This window comes from Lissotriton helveticus, chromosome 8, assembly GCF_964261635.1.
Source record: "Lissotriton helveticus chromosome 8, aLisHel1.1, whole genome shotgun sequence".
In the NCBI taxonomy this organism is placed as follows: Eukaryota; Metazoa; Chordata; class Amphibia; order Caudata; family Salamandridae; genus Lissotriton; species Lissotriton helveticus.
The window spans coordinates 376709521-376728568 of record NC_136069.1 but is presented as its reverse complement, the minus strand read 5'-3'; the positions used below and the strand labels follow the sequence as shown (position 1 = coordinate 376728568).

The window sequence follows — 19048 nt, the reverse complement described above, 5'->3', positions numbered from 1 at the left end:
GTACGGAAATAATCTAAACTATTTGAGGGCCTTGGTCAAAGTTTTAGCAGTAGTGGAAAGGTTATGCAACAGTAGATGGTGGTTCACCGTGTCAAAGACAGCTCCCAAATTAGGGAAAATCAACAATGACAGTGTTTCCTGTTCTGCAATCCCTATCAGATCATCCCATTGCAACGTCACTAATGATTCCATTCTGTGGTCTATGTGCAACCTTGTTTGATAGGGGTCCAGATGTTGGCAGAAGATCGGGTGAGTCTGGAATTTACTGACCACACTCAAACGTTAATGGAAAATGGCTCAACAAATTTTCTTCTTTAGTGTGATAAAATTCAAACTCCTAAATATATATATATATTGAAAGTCTTCCACTGTGGTTCCACCTCCTTGTAACATACTTTGTCATCTGTGAAAATATATTTCTATCATTTTGAGTGCAGTCCACGCCTTTCTCGTCCCTTCAAGGGAAAGGGGCTACGATGTCTACTTTGTGCAAATGCAGGGATAAATGGCTACTCTCTCTCTTGCACCTCCAAAACAGCATATGCAGGTATTTCTACAAGATTCATCATCACCAGAAATCATCCTCCTTAATATTTACGGGGCAGGATTTTGCAACCCCTACCACATGGTCTTTTTAATGCTGTGACAGATTAGTAATTAGTACATCTGTGGCAGTGCATACACTTCTTGGGTCTCAGATAAGGTGCTGAGCAAAAACTGCTTTGCGACCTCAAAATGATACACTGTTCCCCAGATTCTCTAGTTGCCTCCCAAAAACCTACATTGTCTCCCAATGAATAGGAGGATTCGTTTTAATGACCATGGATTACTAGTTAATACATCATGGGTGTTACTCCCATTCCTCTAAAACAAGATGTAACTCATTGTCCACTTCAAGAAACTACCAGACTTCTCCACTAAACATCCTACGGCATGAACCAGAGAAATAGATAATTAATGTTAAAAGTGCCCAATCTCTTTAGAGACTTTTTATCATTCTTTACCCACCCTATGCCACTATAAAAAATACTTTTTGGGTATGTAACTGAACAAGTATCCTCTAATGGATAGAAGTGATTTGGCCTATAGAGTGCAAGTTACAAATTTCCAGCTTAAAAGTACAGATCCAAAGAAGCTGGTAGACCAGGGTTCTCCTAAGTGGTCCTGGAGGGCCGGATTTATGCCATATTTTTAGCATGTCCCCATTTAGATGAATGTAATTATTTTTAAAATCTGGTATGAATACTGTCCTCCAGGACCAACTTTGGAGAATCCTGTGGTAGACAGTAAGACATGCGTTTGTCTTCCTTGCAGTGAAACGGCAACCAATTATAGCAGATGTGAACAATATGATCCATATTATATGGGATAAATAATTGAAAATGCCTCTTGATTCTATATGGATGTAATATCTATTTGTTTTGTAAATAGTTTGTGTCACTTACAATGTATTCCAATGTCTGGAATACATCAGGTCTCTACTGCAAATTGAAGTTGTCTGTAACCCAAAGTACCATATGTCTAGACATAAAGATACTGTAAATCAATGAAATGTCCCATATATATTATTTCCCAGAATACAACGTATTTTGCAACTACAAAACAGTGGGAAAACTGAAAGAATAGAAACATACAGGATGAAAGCAAACAAAATCTAGCAGATCCACCTTGCATGACCTGACCATTTCACTGTCCACTACAAATATTTAGCACATCTAGGTCATCAATGCAAGTCACTTAAACAACATGGTCTGTTTCCCATGGGATGAACAGCACAGAATATTAATTATAGCCTGCATACCTGATCATTAATCATCTGCTATCCTTATCACATTACTGCAATAGAATGTGACTGTAATGCTATAATATGTCCGGGTGATGGGCTAGATGTGTTAACTATGTCAGAAGCTTGTGAGGAACTATAAATGGGTCTGAAACTCAGTTACATAAACAGGTATTATCAACAGATAAGGACCACCAGGTTAGCCTAGACTGACAAGCTCCCAGAGTGTGTTTAATAGTAACAGTAATAAATAAACATGTCTTGATCCAAATTATTTTCTTTGATGGTGGGTGTGGTTAATGGATAAGCAAACCATTTTTTATGACAATCACGCCTATGGTGATTTGTCAACGTCCTCTTTATGCTACATATTTTCTTTATTTCCCCTAAAGTCACAAGACTGACACATTAATCACATTTTGCATCCTGCATTCTAATGTCTCCCTTTCTATTCGTGCTTTCATGACTTTTTTCTTTATGGGAAATATAGATTTTAATAGAATACTGGAATAATGCATTTTATTTCGTCTTGTACAAAGACATGGCTCTAATGATAATTGTTGATCACTACAACTAAAAGGGCTACGTTTTAAAGAAGACAGCCCCTTTCATTCACCTGTCATACCCTAGAAGTAGCATAGGAACCTTTTCTGGCCACCAGAATTGTACTTGCTTATGCAACCACAATTCACGATGGCTTCAAAGAGTACTTTCTCTCTAGGCTCTGGAAAGACTTTCCTCAGAAATGTGCTACAAGTAATCAATGGTTTGAGCAAATCATCCAAAGAGACTTGGATAAGTTTGCTGGTTTGGTTATGAGCGGGATAACTCAACAGGGGCTTCTTATCATGATCAACAACAAAATATATGCATACGATTGCAGTATGTTATGCTCAATCATGTGTGTTTGATCAAATACAAAATAATTTGAAGCTCTAGAACTTTCTGATCTGGGTCCAGAAGTGTGCTCTTTACCACACCTTGTGTATACCCACCTCCAGTTTTAGTAAGTGCATTTAAAGAATACTGAAAACAAAACATTTGCAATGCAACAGGTCTCTCATTTGCAAGAGTTAGTTAGAGCTATTGGCATTGTAAATGACAATGCCTTTTATATATGTGTATTGAAATCCTTCAAGCGGTGCGTAAACACACTGTTTGTACTTATAGTCCTTGCTTGCGAGAAGCAATACTGGCGGTTAAAGAGGCGTAGTTACTGCCAGCCTTGCTTCTTGTAAGCAAGAAGTCAAACAGCCAAAATAGGACAAAGCCATGTAAGATAACAGTGCATCCGAGGCGGATATAAAAAAAAGTACAGAGTAACAACACATGTAACAGGGAGTGTCCTCATGGGACGTTACAAGAAGAGAAAAGGCGGTACTAAGGAGGGAATACTAAGCCTATTGGCCAGTGAAAAGCCACCATTTACAAAAGAGAGTGACAAGAGCCAATTAAAAAGAATGGCAGAAAGTGGGCTGAGCTTCATGCCCATATCCGGATTACAGCATGTCGCGAAGAGACAGCGCAAGCGCTGCCTAAGTGAGACCTGAAAAGAGTACTTGTTTTACTCTGTTATAAAAATAGAAATAGTACCTTTGAAAGATCCCTGAAGTTGCCTGGCAGGGTAAGATCCAGCTCCTCCGATTCATAATTTGTTAACACCCATGGGAAAACCGGATACTGGTTAAGATCGTTGTACGTCCTCCCTGATAAAGAAGAAAGATCTATTGTAAGCGATCACCTCAGAAGAACCTATTGTCATGCACTTTAATATTGCAGATATGATTCAAAGGATTAAAACATATTCATGGGTCAACACAATGATAATAAGAATTGGTTCAAAATAATTATGCACCAAATAATCCGATAAACAAATGAACAATTAAAACCTAGTTTATAAGCCAGACAGCACACAGAAGAGAGGTAGACACATCTGCTACGGTCAACTAAGTGAAGGAACAAAAGTGATGGACTTCAGGACACATTCTATTATTCAAATCCATATTTCCGTGCCTTAAAGAACATGTCAATGACTCGGTGTCATTTCGAGGAGTTATGAGCTGCAGCCTGGAGAATCTTAAAACAATGAAATATGGAAATCTAATGTACAGTACAGAAAGTTTCAAGATAAGTATATAAAACGATATTTTACAGTGAAATGTGCCACTGTCACCTGCCAACACATCTCTTCCAAATGCATGGCAACGAGACAGAGGGAGAGCCGCTGAAGACCCATGATAAAGAGCAGCCCAAAATATCAATGCTATGAGGCTTTAAGGCATCTTGACATGCTAGATCACTGCACCTTCACAGCAGAAGACCCTCGCCACCATTGTACCCCTCAAAAAGATGGCGAGCGGCGGCAAAGACAGTCATCTTCTACCAACAGACGCAGGACTCATGTCGGAGTGGCAAAACCAATAAAGCATCTTGACATGTTAGATCACTGTTTACTCTTGGATCACATATTGAACCACAAAGAAATCACAGAATTTGCCTCACTATGATTAGGTTCTCCTCTCAACAGCTATACCGCCCTTATTTTGCTCAAACGTTATATTGGGAGTTCACTCAGCAAACTTCACCAAACCAGGAGCTACATCTTATGCCCTTTGTGCTCCTTAGGGGCCAGAGTCCACTCTGAAAGGCACACAACCCACATGGAAAAGTTCTCTAATGTCTGATTGCATAATTAGTTGCAGGAACCCATTGTTGATGATGCACCAGCTAAAACACTAAAAATCAAAGTCATTGCCTGTTTTGTATGTAGGTTTCCAACAATGCAAACTATGATGTAGGCTGCAGCAAACTTCTTGAGACCATGAGTGAAAGTCAGTACGAAGAAGTGGGAACAGGGTTGCTTTACTTGTGGGTCTGAAATATTTGTATTGACTTTATCAAACACGGAGAGAACAGTAAACACATGCTTTCACCTCAGAGCCCACAGGAAGTGTCATTCATATTAATTTTGCCATTGCTTGAAGTATGCCATCCCGCATAAGGAATGCCTGACAGACTACAAACAATTCTGCCTCAGATCACCAAACCACAGGTAGCAGCACTGAACACTCGCTGCACCGCATAATGCATTCCTCAATGGCTATCCAAGGTGCACACAATCCCAGATCTTCAAACTCTACTCAGTGCCATACACTGTCCATTCACCGATATAGAGTCCGGTACAGAAACTGTTGACCATGTCCAGCATGGCGCAGCCAAACTTGGTACTGCAAGGTTAATGCTACAAGCTATTAGCCCTATGAAGGTCAAAGTAGTAGAGATTTGTTACTGACATTCATGAACCACGACCTTCATTCTGCAAAAAGTGAGTGTGGCACATTATAAGCATGTACACAAATATATATATATATATATATATATATATATATATATATATATATATATATATATATATATATATATATATTCTCTCTCTCTCTTCCCTTGGGCCCTCTGTTGCTCTTCTTTCTCCTGCTCTGTCTTACTCTACCTGGCATTCACATGTTGTATATCTGTCTCTGCTTGTCTCTCACTATCCTTCCATGCCAGCTTATCTATGTCACTCACATACTTTGTCTATCTCTCCCTTTCTTTTTGACTCTCTGTTCTTCAATTGTCTTTCCCGGTCTTTCTCTCTCTCTCTCTCCCTTTCTATCTAACTCTCTCATCCCACCTGTCTTTGCCTGTCTCAGTTTCTCTCCTTCTCTCTTGTGCCATATTTGTGCTTCTCTTGCTCTCTCTCCCCATGCATTCAGATCACAACAACATGAGTGAATCTAAGTGAAAGGAGTCTTAGGGTAGCCAAGATGGAGCTGCTGCAAACATCTCACATGCTATGTGGTTACATAAGCCTTCTATAACTATGAAGAAGGGGCACAATCTATAGTTTTACCTCACCCCCAAACACAGCCTCCATCAGGCACAGCATGAATGCAGGGACTCATTAATGCCTCTGAGCTTCTGCCATAGCAGCTCTGCTTCCATCACCTGAAAGGAAAGTTATGCAAAAAGTGGGGAGAACAAACACACATCACTAATGTAAACCAAGGAACATGTGCAACCCTCTGATCTCCACAAGAACGGCTGGTTTCATCCCAAGCAATATTACTGTGTGGTGCATGCTCTTTGCGAGAATAACCAAGAAAAACATTGTTCAAGGTCCTACAATGCCTTGTTATTACTGCCGGTTAGGGCTAGCTCCTCCCTTCACAGGTGAGTACCCATACCCTACAAGCAGCCACTAAAGAGAACATTACTGACTAACCGCACACCTTCAGTGGCGAAGACGGCTTCCAGTAGAGCACCGCTCACAAACATAGGTCCATCCCTATTCAGGTGTCAGTGACAACTACTCCCACCACTCTAGCTCAAGAAGAACCATCAGCCTGGTGATGGCTCATCAGGATATGCAGGACACACTTCAGCTCCCTTCTTGTGACTGTCTAGTGTGAATGCACAGGCAGGGCTTTGTCAGCCTAAACCAGATGATTCCACAGGTAGGCAGAGGCACTGAATGGTAAAAACGTGGCATTTTCCAACACAAATAAAAAAAAAACTTCACTAAAATATGTATTTTTAAATTCGGAGCGCAGAGAGCCCAAACTCCAAATCTCTATCTCTTCCAAAATGAAAGTTACACTTGTAAGATGTTACACAGCAGCTCCAATGAGAGCCTAGGGGAGAGACAGGCCTTGCAATATTAAAAACCACAATTGACAGTATTTCACTATTAGGACATGTTAAACACACCAGTATATGTCCAACCTTTCACATACACTGCACCCTGCCCATGGGGGTACCTTGGGCCTATTTTAGGGGTGCCTTACATGTAGTAAAAGGGAAGGTTGGGCTTGGCAAGTGGGTGCACTTGCCAGGTCAACATGGCAGTTTAAAACTGCTCTCACAGACACTGCAATAGCAGTCTGATACAATCCGTGCTGCAGGCCACAAGTAGCATTTGTTTTACAAGCCCTGGGCACACCAAGTTCACTTTACTAGGGACTTATCAGTCAATGAAATATGCCAATCATGGATAACCAATCAGAATTAACATTTACATAGAGAGCATATGCACTTCAGCACTGATGATCAGCAGTGGTAAAGTGCCCAGAGTACTAAAGCCAACAAAAATAGGGTCCGAAAAATAGGAGGCAAAAGGCAAAAAGTCAGGGGATAAACCTGCACAAAGGGCCAGGTCCAACAAGGACAATCAACCATATAGATATTATACACACAAAAAACACAAAGGCTATGATTATTGCAGATTAAAAGAATAACTTTGTATTGGGCTAGTGGAAAGGGATTATGTTAACTGTGGTCAGTGTAGCCTGGGTTTCTGAAATTGCTTTTGTAAAACTGTGTTAGAACCGATTGATGGAGCAGACATATTTGAAGACAACTTTGAAAATCAGTGTTTGTGCTTGTCACAGGACAAAAGGCACTGTGACTAGCCGCAGCATAGTCCAGGTGATAGTAGTAAAAGCTATTTAGGTGACTATTGTGAACCCTGACAGCAAAACTTTAGAGTTGAATCTTTGTAATCATTTTTTATTGCAGCAAACAATGCCATAAGGATATTGCTAACTAAAGCAAGACTGCCTAGGGAAGTGGCCATTTCATCTTTCAAGGCAAAGTTGCACGGTCATTTGTGTGTGGAATTCCAGAGAGTCCATTGTCAAGCCCTGGGCTGCAAGTGATACACATTTTATTAGCAAACCAGCTAGTAGTTTGCACACCAGGCAAGTAACTGTAAAAGCGAAACAGCCCTCCAAATCTACTCCTCAATTTTTTTTTCGTGCACATCAAGAAAAAGACTAACCATTTAGAGCCAAAAGAGACTCTCCATTAGGAGGCAGGCAGAGAGAACAATAAAAACACCAAAGACCCTAGTAGAAGAGATAACTGTCGAAAGAGGACGATGGAAACTTACATTTAAAAAAAGAAACTCACTTACCTTGCACTTGCTGCATCGGCAATACAGTGAGCGCAAAAGAAGTGTTTTTAAAAATTGTATTTAAGTTTTCCTCGTCGTGTCTGTCGACTACCCCCCACCCCGCTCACCGCTATTACCTGCACGGGCCGCTCCTGTCTAAATGGGCAACAAGTGGTCTGCCATGGAAGGCAGAAGGGTAAAGCCCCATTCCAGAAATGTCAATAGTTCTCCAGCAGAATATGCACACTTACTAGTTAGCTCTGCCAATCTTCGCAGCAGCCTCATAATATTGCTTGTTAAGATTTGAAGTTATATTCTTTTAGATTATTTCAAGTCTTGCAGCATGGAAATATCTTAGCAGGACACTTAAGCCTATTTAACACTTTCTGCAGTCATGGTGGCCATTATATCTCACTGATCCAGAATGCTCGATGATCATTTGGAGATGAAGCATCAACCTATTTCTTCTGATGAGCAGGAGTTGGGAACTGCAGAAGGTTAACACAGTTCTTAAAGAGTCTTTTTGGTTTCTATCTCTGGTGTTTGTGCTGTAATCTCTGAGCCACAGGTCTCAAAGTAAACACTTTGTGTTACAAGTGGTTTTATGTGTGGCTGTGGTTAATCCTTCAGTGACATCTAATGTAATGTCCCTGCTTTTCCTTCAGGCAATGGGGTGCTCCAACATTTGATGCATAGGAGATATCACAACAATCACTAGGAGCGTAATATATGGGCAAACAAGTACTCTGACTAAGGTTCAATCACAAAATGAATGTGACACCACAAAATAGCATGGAAAAGTGATTGTGAACATTTGGTTGCCCTCAACTGGACCAAAGACGGGTGGGTTAAAATCACCAAAATGCATATGATAACGGCTCCAGAGTAATGCCTATATATGTACATATCACAGTTACAAATGTGGAATGGTGCTCCTTCAAAAACCTGAGATCTATGAAGACTATGCCATGCGTCGAGGTTGAGAAACATAAGAGTTAATGGATCTGACAGACATTTCATTTTCAAAACCTAAAATGTTATGGGTGGAATGTTTCAATTGATTTCACTCACTGGAAATTACTCTGGGGTGCATTCCAGTTCAAACTTATTTTGCTTCCTGTGTCACTACAGCTACTGCCTAACCTTAAATAAATTAGCCTTGGTCCCACTCCAATAATAAGAGTTCCGCTCCAAATTCCAGGTCAAGTCTCCTCAGAACAAGAACAAAACCAACCCCAGATATTAGCTGGCTTAGCTATTCCGCCAGTGGCCCAATGCATATCAGATAAATGCCTGCCCTCCCCCATCTCCTGCTTTGGTAGTACAAAAATAAATGGGGTGCAGCAGGCCTTGGGCGTCCACCTTTCTGAGAAAAAAACATCTGGGCATTTGCTTAGGTTTTGCCATTCAGGAACAGCCAACAGCTGGGAGGTGAAACAAATGTGTGTAAAATTGTCAGGATTCACTTATATCTTGGTGATTATCCCTCTGCTTTCTCTATTAATCTTTCTGAAACCATTTACACAGGTCTCAAATACTTTTCAACTGCTTTCTTTATGTGCTTGCTGTTTTTGGATCCTATTTCAGAAGGAAAACATTTGCCGGATTTCATTGCATTTCCAATATTTTCACCAGCCTAGACTTAACAATACAAGGGAGGGCAGCAGAATAGGGACCAGATGGCAACCCTATGTAGGCCCTAGCCACATTTGAGGCCTGGTGCCACTACATATGCTGCACTTTTGTCAGCTAGGTTCTTGGTGGTATTCATCACTGAGGTGCAGCTTGAATCCTATGGCACAGAGGGGCATGTGATGCAAGTATGGCATGTAATTTTAGTTTCTCAATTTTGAAATAAAATAAATGGTGGCTGTGACTAGGCCTGGGCGGTGAACTCCGCTCCGTTCGCGGAGTTTTCCACATTAAGTTGGTAAAAACGAGCGATGAAAATCCAATGCTAGACAACCTCCCTATGAGGTTTCTCAACGCAGGCGGTCATGGATGGTCGCTACCGCTTGTGTTGAGAAACTTTCAGTTCACATTGAGGAAGCTACCGCTCAAGTAGAAAATCTACTCGAGTGGCAGAAAGAAGCAGCACCCTCTGCAAATAGTGCCATTGGGGAGAGGTGTGGCGCCGCGGCCAGGGCGACTGACGTTGGAATCTGGGGATCACGGTTCGATCCCCGGCTCCGGCGGCAGGTTAGCCCAGCACCATGTGACTCTGGGCAATAGCTTGCTTAATCTTCCCGACGGCCCCCAGCGCCTAGAGACCCTTACGAGTGATTGTGCGCTTTACAAATGTGGATTATTATTATTATTATTATTATTGGCACAGATTTTCCTGCGCAGGACAAACACCAGGCGCAAACAGCACAACTTAATGCACTGCGCCGCTTTGGTCACTTTGCAGAGTTCTGTGTAGCCCAAGCCTAGCTGCAACAAGAAGCGCTGGATGTAAGGGGTCGAGGGTGGGAGGTATGGCTCGCGCAGCCCACTATCCATGCCCCCCACACACAACCCCTTAAACCCAGTCTACTCCTTGCAGCTATTATCTCCATTACCCAAATTGTAATGCCTTTGAATTTGTATTTGCTTATGAAAGGCAGGATGATGCTCTTAATATAAAAACTCAACAACCAGGCAATCAAGAGAAAGTACCTTTTTGTTTTACTTCTTCAAAAATCTTTTTTTAAATGTTGTTTTTGGTAAACAGAGAAAACTAAGGTGATCTGCTTACTAAATGCAACTCTGCAGACAAGACCATCGATTGCAGTGAAATGCATGCAAAATGGAACCAAAATGAAAATATTTGTTTGCAGTGCAACTTTTTTTTGGGGGGGGAGGGATCAGGTCATAAGTACATTTGTAAACCATTAGAAGTAGTCAACATTAATCTCATTGGAAAGATATTATGGTAGCTCGAATATCTAACAAAAGAGCTTTTTTATTCCCCAATTTCTGCACATCGAATGCAGCATAAAGAAACTTTTGAGGAAAAAGTCACGTTTGTTGACTTTATTCACGTTTCTTTGTTGTTGCATGTGTAGCATAAAAGTACAAAGGTTCTTTCAGATTGTCCATATCAGAGATGAATCATAGACTTCACGTGGTGGTGTTAGACACCTGGCTATATTGACTGTTACACAGACACCCTGTCGGCCCGTAATACATATATATGCAGACACATATATTAAAGTAATATGTAGAATTAACCGTGGTTAACAATTCCCAGCTCTCCCTGGATTTATGGGGCTGTCTCCTTAAATGTTTCCTTCCTGATGCAGGAGAGAATCCTGGGGTACAAGACCTGGCGCTGGGAAACACAGCTTCCCTTGTTCGGTTCTTTATTCAGAAACCGGGCCTGCACTAATGAAACAAAACACTTACTTAACTTTACAAACAACTTCTCTCTGCACCGACTGCCAAACAACAGCCACCATTTCTCTGCATACTAAAAGCACTGGTGTAATCATTAAATGTGAGCGCTCAGGTTTTACCGTACTAATTTACGAGCTGTCACAAGTAAACTATAAAATGGGAGTTTTGAAAACTCATGCCAGTAAAGCATAGGACAGAAAATGTCCTAAATCAACAAACAAATGCAAGTGACTAGTTGCCAGCGTAGACAATTGACGAATGTGTTATTTTCACACATACAGAGAACATCTAAAATGGTATAAGGTTAATTTAGACCTGGAGTGTTCGTCGTGTGGGACATAGAGTAAACTGCAGTGGGCTAATTCACAGCAAGCTACCTTCGGGGCTGGTTGACTTTAGGATACTTGTCCACCTCATTCTTAAAAGCATCCCTGAGGGAGCGACACAACATTTTTGCTCAAGAACTGCAGTTTATTACGTGTTTGTCTTTACAGCAGACTGTGAAATTGACGGCATTTTAGTTAATACCTTTGGCAAAAAAAGGTTGCATATCAATGAATTTTTTGAATCCAGGAAAAAAAATCGCTTGGACAATCGACCAATCCCTGCAGAGGACGGTCGCTGAGAAATTGAACACAGAGAAATGTGGAACGGGAATAAAAATCTTTTCAAGGGTGGCTTACTGAGGCTTTTCCTGTCCTCTTTCTGCTCCTCAACTTTAAGCAACTAACAATGAGACAGCAAACCGACAGGTATGTTTACTATGCATCCCAAAGTAATGAAACTTTTGGGTAATGAGGCAAAGTCCAGTGGTTAAAGATACCCACTAGAAGGTGATACAGGATTTTGTCAAATTGATGTTGACTTGCAATACTATTCAACAAAGCGATATGCAATATTATTAATTCATTTAATGGCTTTCCATTGCACATCTCAGCATGAATGTGAGGATTTGTGTTTGTTAAGTTTCGAACATCATTTAAAGAATGAGGATTTGGGGGGGAGGAGCCTAGCTCGCGACCGAGATGGCCGCGCTTTAGCTCGGCTCCGTTCGCCCGCCTGTGTTTTTCACATTTATCCTGCATTTATCCTGCCCCGGGAAGCCCTCCTTGCTGTGTGGTACTACTACGACGCACTGCAGGCACTTACCACTTGTTCCGGTTGTCCTGGCTGCTGTGGGTCCGGTGCAGTGTCCCCGATCGTTCCCGGGACTCGAGAGCGGACTGGCCTGGTTCTTCGTCCCGGCTCCTGGGCCGGATGCAGCCTGCGGGCTTGCCCTTCGGGGTGCGCTGGAGGTGATTGGAGGGCCGCTGTTCGTGTGAGCCGGAGGTTCCTGGCTGAGAGACTCCTGTGTGGCAGCAGCCTTGGATGGTGACGCTGCCCTTCATTATTGGGGTTCCTCGTGTGTTCGGCTTCCTCCCCCTTTGTTCTCCGGTCCGGCCATTTTGTTCTTTGCCGCCCGGACTCGGTGAACGGGACTGGTGACATTGGAGGGCCGGCGAATCCCTTTCTTCTGGTGGCCCCCCTTCCTGTCCGGGGTGTTCTTCTGCCTGTCGGCGGGACTTCATCTGCTTTAATGCCGCCCCGGCGGAGGTTGTTGGCCGCGCGGCCTGTTCGGGCTCTCAAGATGGCGACCAGCCCCATTTGTTTGGGCCGGGCCCAGACGAGCACTGGGGGCCCGCCACAAGGCCCGGGTGTCGGATACTGTGAATGTTTTCCTGCACTTAAGGGGATCCTGACCATCCTGCTATCCTGGCGGCTATCGGTGGCCGCGCCACTCCTGGCTCTCGAGACGGTTCCTCACTACGGGCCTCCCGGGCCCCCGCGACCGGATGAGGCATTGATATCGCGGGGTGTGGCTGGTACTCTCCTGGCGGACTCGGCCCCGGCTCCCACCCCGGAGGCGCGCAACCTGATGGCGCCTTCTCCTCCTGTGCTGCCTCCTCTGCCCTTGGCCCGGGAGCCGGATTTTGTTTTGCCGGACTTTCATGATTCTCCTGGTCCCTCTCAATCACCACTGCCCGATGACGTCTCCTGTACCGGCCCGGATGGGTCGGCTTTTATGGATATATCCTTGGAACTGTGCCTGCATCGTTTGCTACATTCTGTGACTTTCCTGGATCTTCCATGCTCTTCTTCCTGTGACTTTTTTGGACTGCCGTTGGACTTTCCTGCTGCCTGCCTTCTGTTCTTTCTGGCAGGGTCCTCGTTGGATCGGACCCTTACTGCTTTGGATAAAAAGGGTCAGGGCTGATGAAAACTGGCTCCTATATGCGGTGGTTCATGAACGGTTTGGATGATCTCTGTGTCCTGATATGGTTCTGTGTAACTGGTTAGTGCTCCTGGACTTTGGCCTGATACTCTTTGGCTTCCCGAGGACTTGGACCCTTAACCCGGGCGGGTGGATGGGTGCATTTACTCCTGTCTTTGGCCCTCCCCCGTGTGTATGTTTGTATGTCTTTATTCCCTTCTTTCCTTCCCTCCCTTTCCCCCCCCCCCTTTTTTGTCTTTTAATTCCAACTTTTCTTGCTCCACTAACTTTCGGGTTCAATTTAGGGCGACAGGCACGCTGCGGGGGGGTAGGCCGTAGCCTTCTGCAGGGGTGCAGGGTGGGCTTAGGGGTGGGTGGGGGGGGTCTGTTTGTGTCGGGGGGTCTTTTTCCCCCCTTATTTTCCCCTTTTTGTTCTATGGCTCTTGTGTATTCACTTTTTCGGGACTCTGTCACCTTGTATCTCCCCCGGGGGTATTCTGTCCTTCTTCCGGTGTGTGGCTGATTGTGGTTTGCTGCCTATTCTGGTATTATGTTGCTGTTACATCGCATGCCGGTTTTATTGTCCTGTATTTCCCCCTGAGGATGCATGGTCTGGCGGGTGTTCCTTCTGTTGTCTTTTTTCCCTCTTTCCCTTCCTCCTTTATGGAGGTGCCCTTTTTCCGTTGGGGTGCGTATTGCATAGTCTTTGTGATGGGGCTTTTTGATCACGTCTTCTTTGTTCGGGTGGGGGCGGAGGTGAGTGTGCGCGATTGATTGTTGCCACTGTCGCTATTTGATGGTCTGATTCTGTTTTTGTCCTTTGCTCGATTTGATTATATGGCTTCATTTTCTTACGTTGTGTTTATAAAATGGCGGCTTGCCGCGGTCCCTCCCTTGTATTCTCGTATACGGCCCGTTATTCTTTTGGTCCCCTCCCCGTGCTAGAAAACTTAACCTTTATTATCCTGCTCTTGCTGAACGCTCGATGGTTTTTCTTGTTTCACCAGTGCTCCTGATGTTATATCCTGTTCAGATCTTCTTTTCGTATGCTGGTTATTTGACCATTCTGTTTCTGGCCAGCCCGTGGGGTTGTAGGCCAGTATTTGTGAGCTTCATTGTCAATAAAGGTTTTCAAAAAAAAAAAAAAAAAAAAAAAAAAGAATGAGGATTTGGATTTTACAAAGACAAAACCAAGATTTTGCTCTAGGGGTGCACAAAACCTTTAGTGGTTCGAAGTCAATATGATTTGCTTGGCTAACCCTGTACCCAAGGCATGCTTCATTTCAAGTCTGCACACAAGTCCAAAACGGGTGCAGCAAAATTTGTCTTGCACTTTGCAAAGACAGGGTGTTGAATTGAAACCTTTAACTGATTTTAAAAATGTTGATTACTGTGTTTAGAAATCACTAATGTGACAGTAATGAGAAAAGGAGTGGTAAAGAAACAGCAATTTATTTTTCAAAGGCAGCTATTCATTTTTCAATAGTACTATTTGAAAAATTAACAATTAAATATTGTTAGAGAATAGTTAGAAAAAGTGGAAAAAAAGTGAAAGCGGCACTGTGATCAATGGAACATCGGATAGTACGGTATGATTTAAATCAAATAAATACAACCACGTCTTTTCTAGACAAAATTATAACCAAGTCAAAATGTTATAAATGCAAATTTTGTGTGTGTAGAATCCGTTGGTGTTAGTTTATTGATTGTCAGGATTTTTCTGGTGTCACCATAAGGATGGATAGGCAGCGCTAAAGGGGAGGGGGGGTGTCACTATTGAATAAGTTTTGTAAACAGGATAGGGGAGCAGCACATAAATATCTGCAACAGAAAGATTATTGCGCTATGAGGACAAATTAGCGTCCAAGGTGAAAAGCAGATTTTACTGAATCGGGCCACCACTCTGCATGAAACCTTGCTCATTCCTATAATTTTTCATCAATTCTCAACGGATTCCTCAAAATTCTTCATCATTAGTATAAACATGTAATCTTCTACAAATCCCACAGTCAAAACATTTTTTTTTTTACTTTACAAGAGAGTACTTCCTCGGGGCTTAAACTGTATTCTGACTTCTTCAATGCCAAGAGACAACACTTAATTGGTCGCATAGTAAATGGAAGCCTCCAAACCATGTGTTAAGTCCAATCTCGAATCTTACACCAGTATAGTTGGAACATCACTTGTCATCTGTAATGAGAAAATGGTGCAGCACTTCAGCCGTATTAAGCTATTAGAGTTGAGTTGTTATGTCACGATGCCTGCTGGTAGAGTCTGGGCAGGTAAAGGGCAGAAATAATACTGCTATTTACACAGTGGAAAATAGAAAGTTCTTTTCAGCTCTTCTGAACTGTATCTTGGAATAAACATTCCATAGTCCAAAGAAGCCATTGTGTGCAGGATATTTTATTTTTGCAAGGAAAGCAGGCCTCTGTTTTTTTAAAGCTACAAATTAAACTGCACATGATTTTGCAAGAATTACTAGATGCATATTGGTTTAATTACGGGCTACTTTTATTTTACATATTTACTAATTTTTAAGGATAGTCACAAACAGGCACTGCTTTCCAGTGTTGCTATGATACATGACCGATACGTGACAATCCTCTCAAGAATAACGTTGTACAACTTGAGAGGCATGAAAATACTTCACCATTACCTATTTGTGCTTCACCATGTTGCACTTCATCAAATATTTAAATTGATGACTGAGGTCCTTAACACAAGATGTGTAGTGGAACTTCTAGGTGCAATGTAGCACTGTACAACTAGATTTATATGTGGTGCGACTATGCCTTAGAAAATGTATACACAACACACAGGTTTTACAATTGCTCAATAGTGCAACAATACACTTTAGAATTTGGCTTGACTTATTTTTTACGTCCAGAAATTGCAGGCAACGTGAGTTGTAAATAAAGTGTGTATTGGAAATGTAGGAATCAAAAAGAAAAACATTGTTTTGCAGTGTTTTCCTTAAAGAAACCACCAAACTGGTTTAGATTAATATATTTAAAAAAAATACTCAATAATCAGTCTTTTTATGAAAATTATTTTCTGCTTCTCTCACATTGTTAATGTATTGATAAGTTCTTTAAAGTATTACATGTAATTGTTTGGTTACTTTTTTTAGAGTTTTATATAGGCCGAACTAGACCCGAGACATGTGTATCAGAACGCTTTACATGAGCACCAGTTTCGTTACAGACGGACACATTAATTTTTCTTAGGCACAGGAACATTAAGTGATTTGCCCAGAATCACAAGATGTTGAGCGTCATTGCCGAGACTCGAACCCGCTTCCCCAGCTTCGAGGTAGACAGCTCTAACCACAAAGCTACATCCTCTCCCCTACTCTCCCCTACTTTACAATGCTGAATGCGTATCAAAGAATGCATAGTTGAAATGCAGCTACTTGCTAATTTGTAAAGAATTTATCATTTCCCTAAAATGCTTAAATCATTAAAATTGCATCCTAGGATACACGCAATAAATGGTCTATGTTTTACAGCTCTACACAAACCCTAAACTAACTTACAAATAGAATATATAGCCCCATAGTTGCTAAGTAATGTAATGTAATGTTACATACCAAGTATGCGTCTTAATGCTAGAGAACTTGAAAGAGGCCAACGAGGCAGTCAAGTACAGAATGAAATGCTATTAAAGGGTTTGCAAAATTGTTATTGATTGGTCGAATATGGGCTGGGATGGGCAGGTATGGTATGGAAAGCCTAGCAGGTTTTTCTTATTGTTGATATCGTCAAGAAGGAGCTGTCAGAGAGAAGCATACGGGCTGGCCTGTAAACATAAAAAAAGATCACTAAGAAATGTGGGCCCTAGGGAGTTATGACACATGCACAGGCTTTTAGAGCCCATTTTTGCAACTGTCAAACAGAGCATTTATTAAATGAAACAAAATATGTCCCAGAAGTTAAAGTTCCGTTCACATGCACCGTAGCTAAAAACGAGACAGTATGCAGAAATAAAACAATCTGCCCAGACTGCACATTTTGAGCTACTGTAAAAAGCATAGACTTATTTCTGGATCATCACTAAAGTGGTAATTTTAGCTCAGATCTTAAGTGTCATTGAGCTATTGCTTATAGTTTTTAGACTGAAGTCTCTTATACTTACAAAATTTTTAGAAAACATGGGAGAAACATGAGGAAAATATGTATTTAGACTTCTCACTTTTTCCTCATATTTTAACCATGTCCACACCAGGAAAGATTGGACTGTGAAATATGCCCAAAAATGTTGGTGGGTTGGAAGATGGGGAAAACGTGTGTTTTTTTATTCTGCTTTATTTTCGCACCTTGTCTATCCTCTGATTTAGGGTTGCAGGAATGTTTCTCCTATTACAGGAATGTCATTGGAATTCTGACTGTGGCCCGAATGAAGGCCTCAATTTTGAAGTTCTTGAATTAAGCATTCTAAATATCTGTAGCGTTCGGATGGCTCGCCTTCCTAGGCACCAGGGGTCGTATTACATATAGGAAGCACTTTCCCTGTTTGCGTCATGGGCATTTAAGCGAAATACAGAGCGGCACGTTTAAGCTGCTCCGTATTTCACAGTTCAGGCGGCATGACGCCTGCACTTTCAAGAGGGGAGAGACGTCCCCTTGCAGACTGGTGCAGTGAGTGACCACATCTGTCTGCAGGAGGATATTTGAAGGCGGGTCCATGGGACTCTGTTTCTGCCCTCTTGAGGGCAGCCTTCGGAGGCGCAATGAAAGTGTGCCACCTTTTTGTGGCACATTTTTGGTGTGTCTCCTAAAGGCACGTTTGCATCTATGTCCGTAATACAGAGCAGAGGCAAAGTGTTTCCCTCATTTGTATTGGCCCATGCTCCTATGCAAATGAAGGCGCGCCCTCTCACAATAGCTCTGGTGCTACATGTGCTCCAGCACTAACAGTATTACAGAAGAGGACGCAAAAGCGTCTGGAGCCCCTTCTGTTTTATAATTGTGCTCTGGGGGGTTCCGCCCCCGGAGTACAATGTATAATAAGTCCCCAGAAAAGGCAAGGTAACTAAGTGCAGCTTCCAAGTTATTGAAGTGCAAAAAACTGACAGCCGAAAACAGGAGCATGTCATCAAAACGCCCTTGTAATTTATGCACCGATCTGTATATTTCCCCGTGCCTGCAATGCCTATAGTGACCGTGCGTCAATACCATGAATATGTACAATGCCCCTCAGTAAAGTGCAGCCGCCGTCGGTAGTGGGATGACCTGCAGGGCGGTGACGTGGGGAGGGACAGGGTGGGGGGTGTAGAATCTAAGTCCATACATACATATAATGATGTAGCCGAGGCAGATGTAGTTGAGTTGTGTAGAAGGTTTATTTAGCCTTAGTTAGGATAACAGGAAGTATAACTCTGGAACAAGCAGCCCCACCAGGAGCAGCCTCTTAGCTACTCAGCCCATTCTCAACTGCCAACCCTCATACCAGTCACCCAAGCATTCCATCCATGTCAATCACACTAACATTCTTACCTGGAACACTCACACTGGCTGAGCAGCTAGATGCAGAGAAGTACAGGAACATAAATACAAAACCGAGAATACTACATTATCCTCTTCCTCTCAAAATGGAAAACAAAAGAGAAACTGTCAGCGAAGAAGAAAACTATACACAATAAAATATACAATCGTTAATAATAATCTGTAAACCCAGGGATGAGAAGGACATCACATCACAA

The 19048-nt window shown here is 42.4% G+C and overlaps 1 protein-coding gene across 7 annotated transcripts in view; it reads right to left on the bottom strand.

The window, feature by feature from the left end:
• The window catches only part of NBEA (neurobeachin), a 1787704-nt gene that overhangs the window by 285879 nt on the left and 1482777 nt on the right, over positions 1-19048 (bottom strand). For all 7 annotated transcript variants that reach the window (XM_078657170.1, XM_078657173.1, XM_078657172.1 and 4 more), the window contains one exon: positions 3377-3489. In XM_078657170.1, the coding sequence (XP_078513296.1) occupies positions 3377-3489 (113 nt within the window). The remainder of the gene's footprint in view (positions 1-3376; positions 3490-19048) is intronic.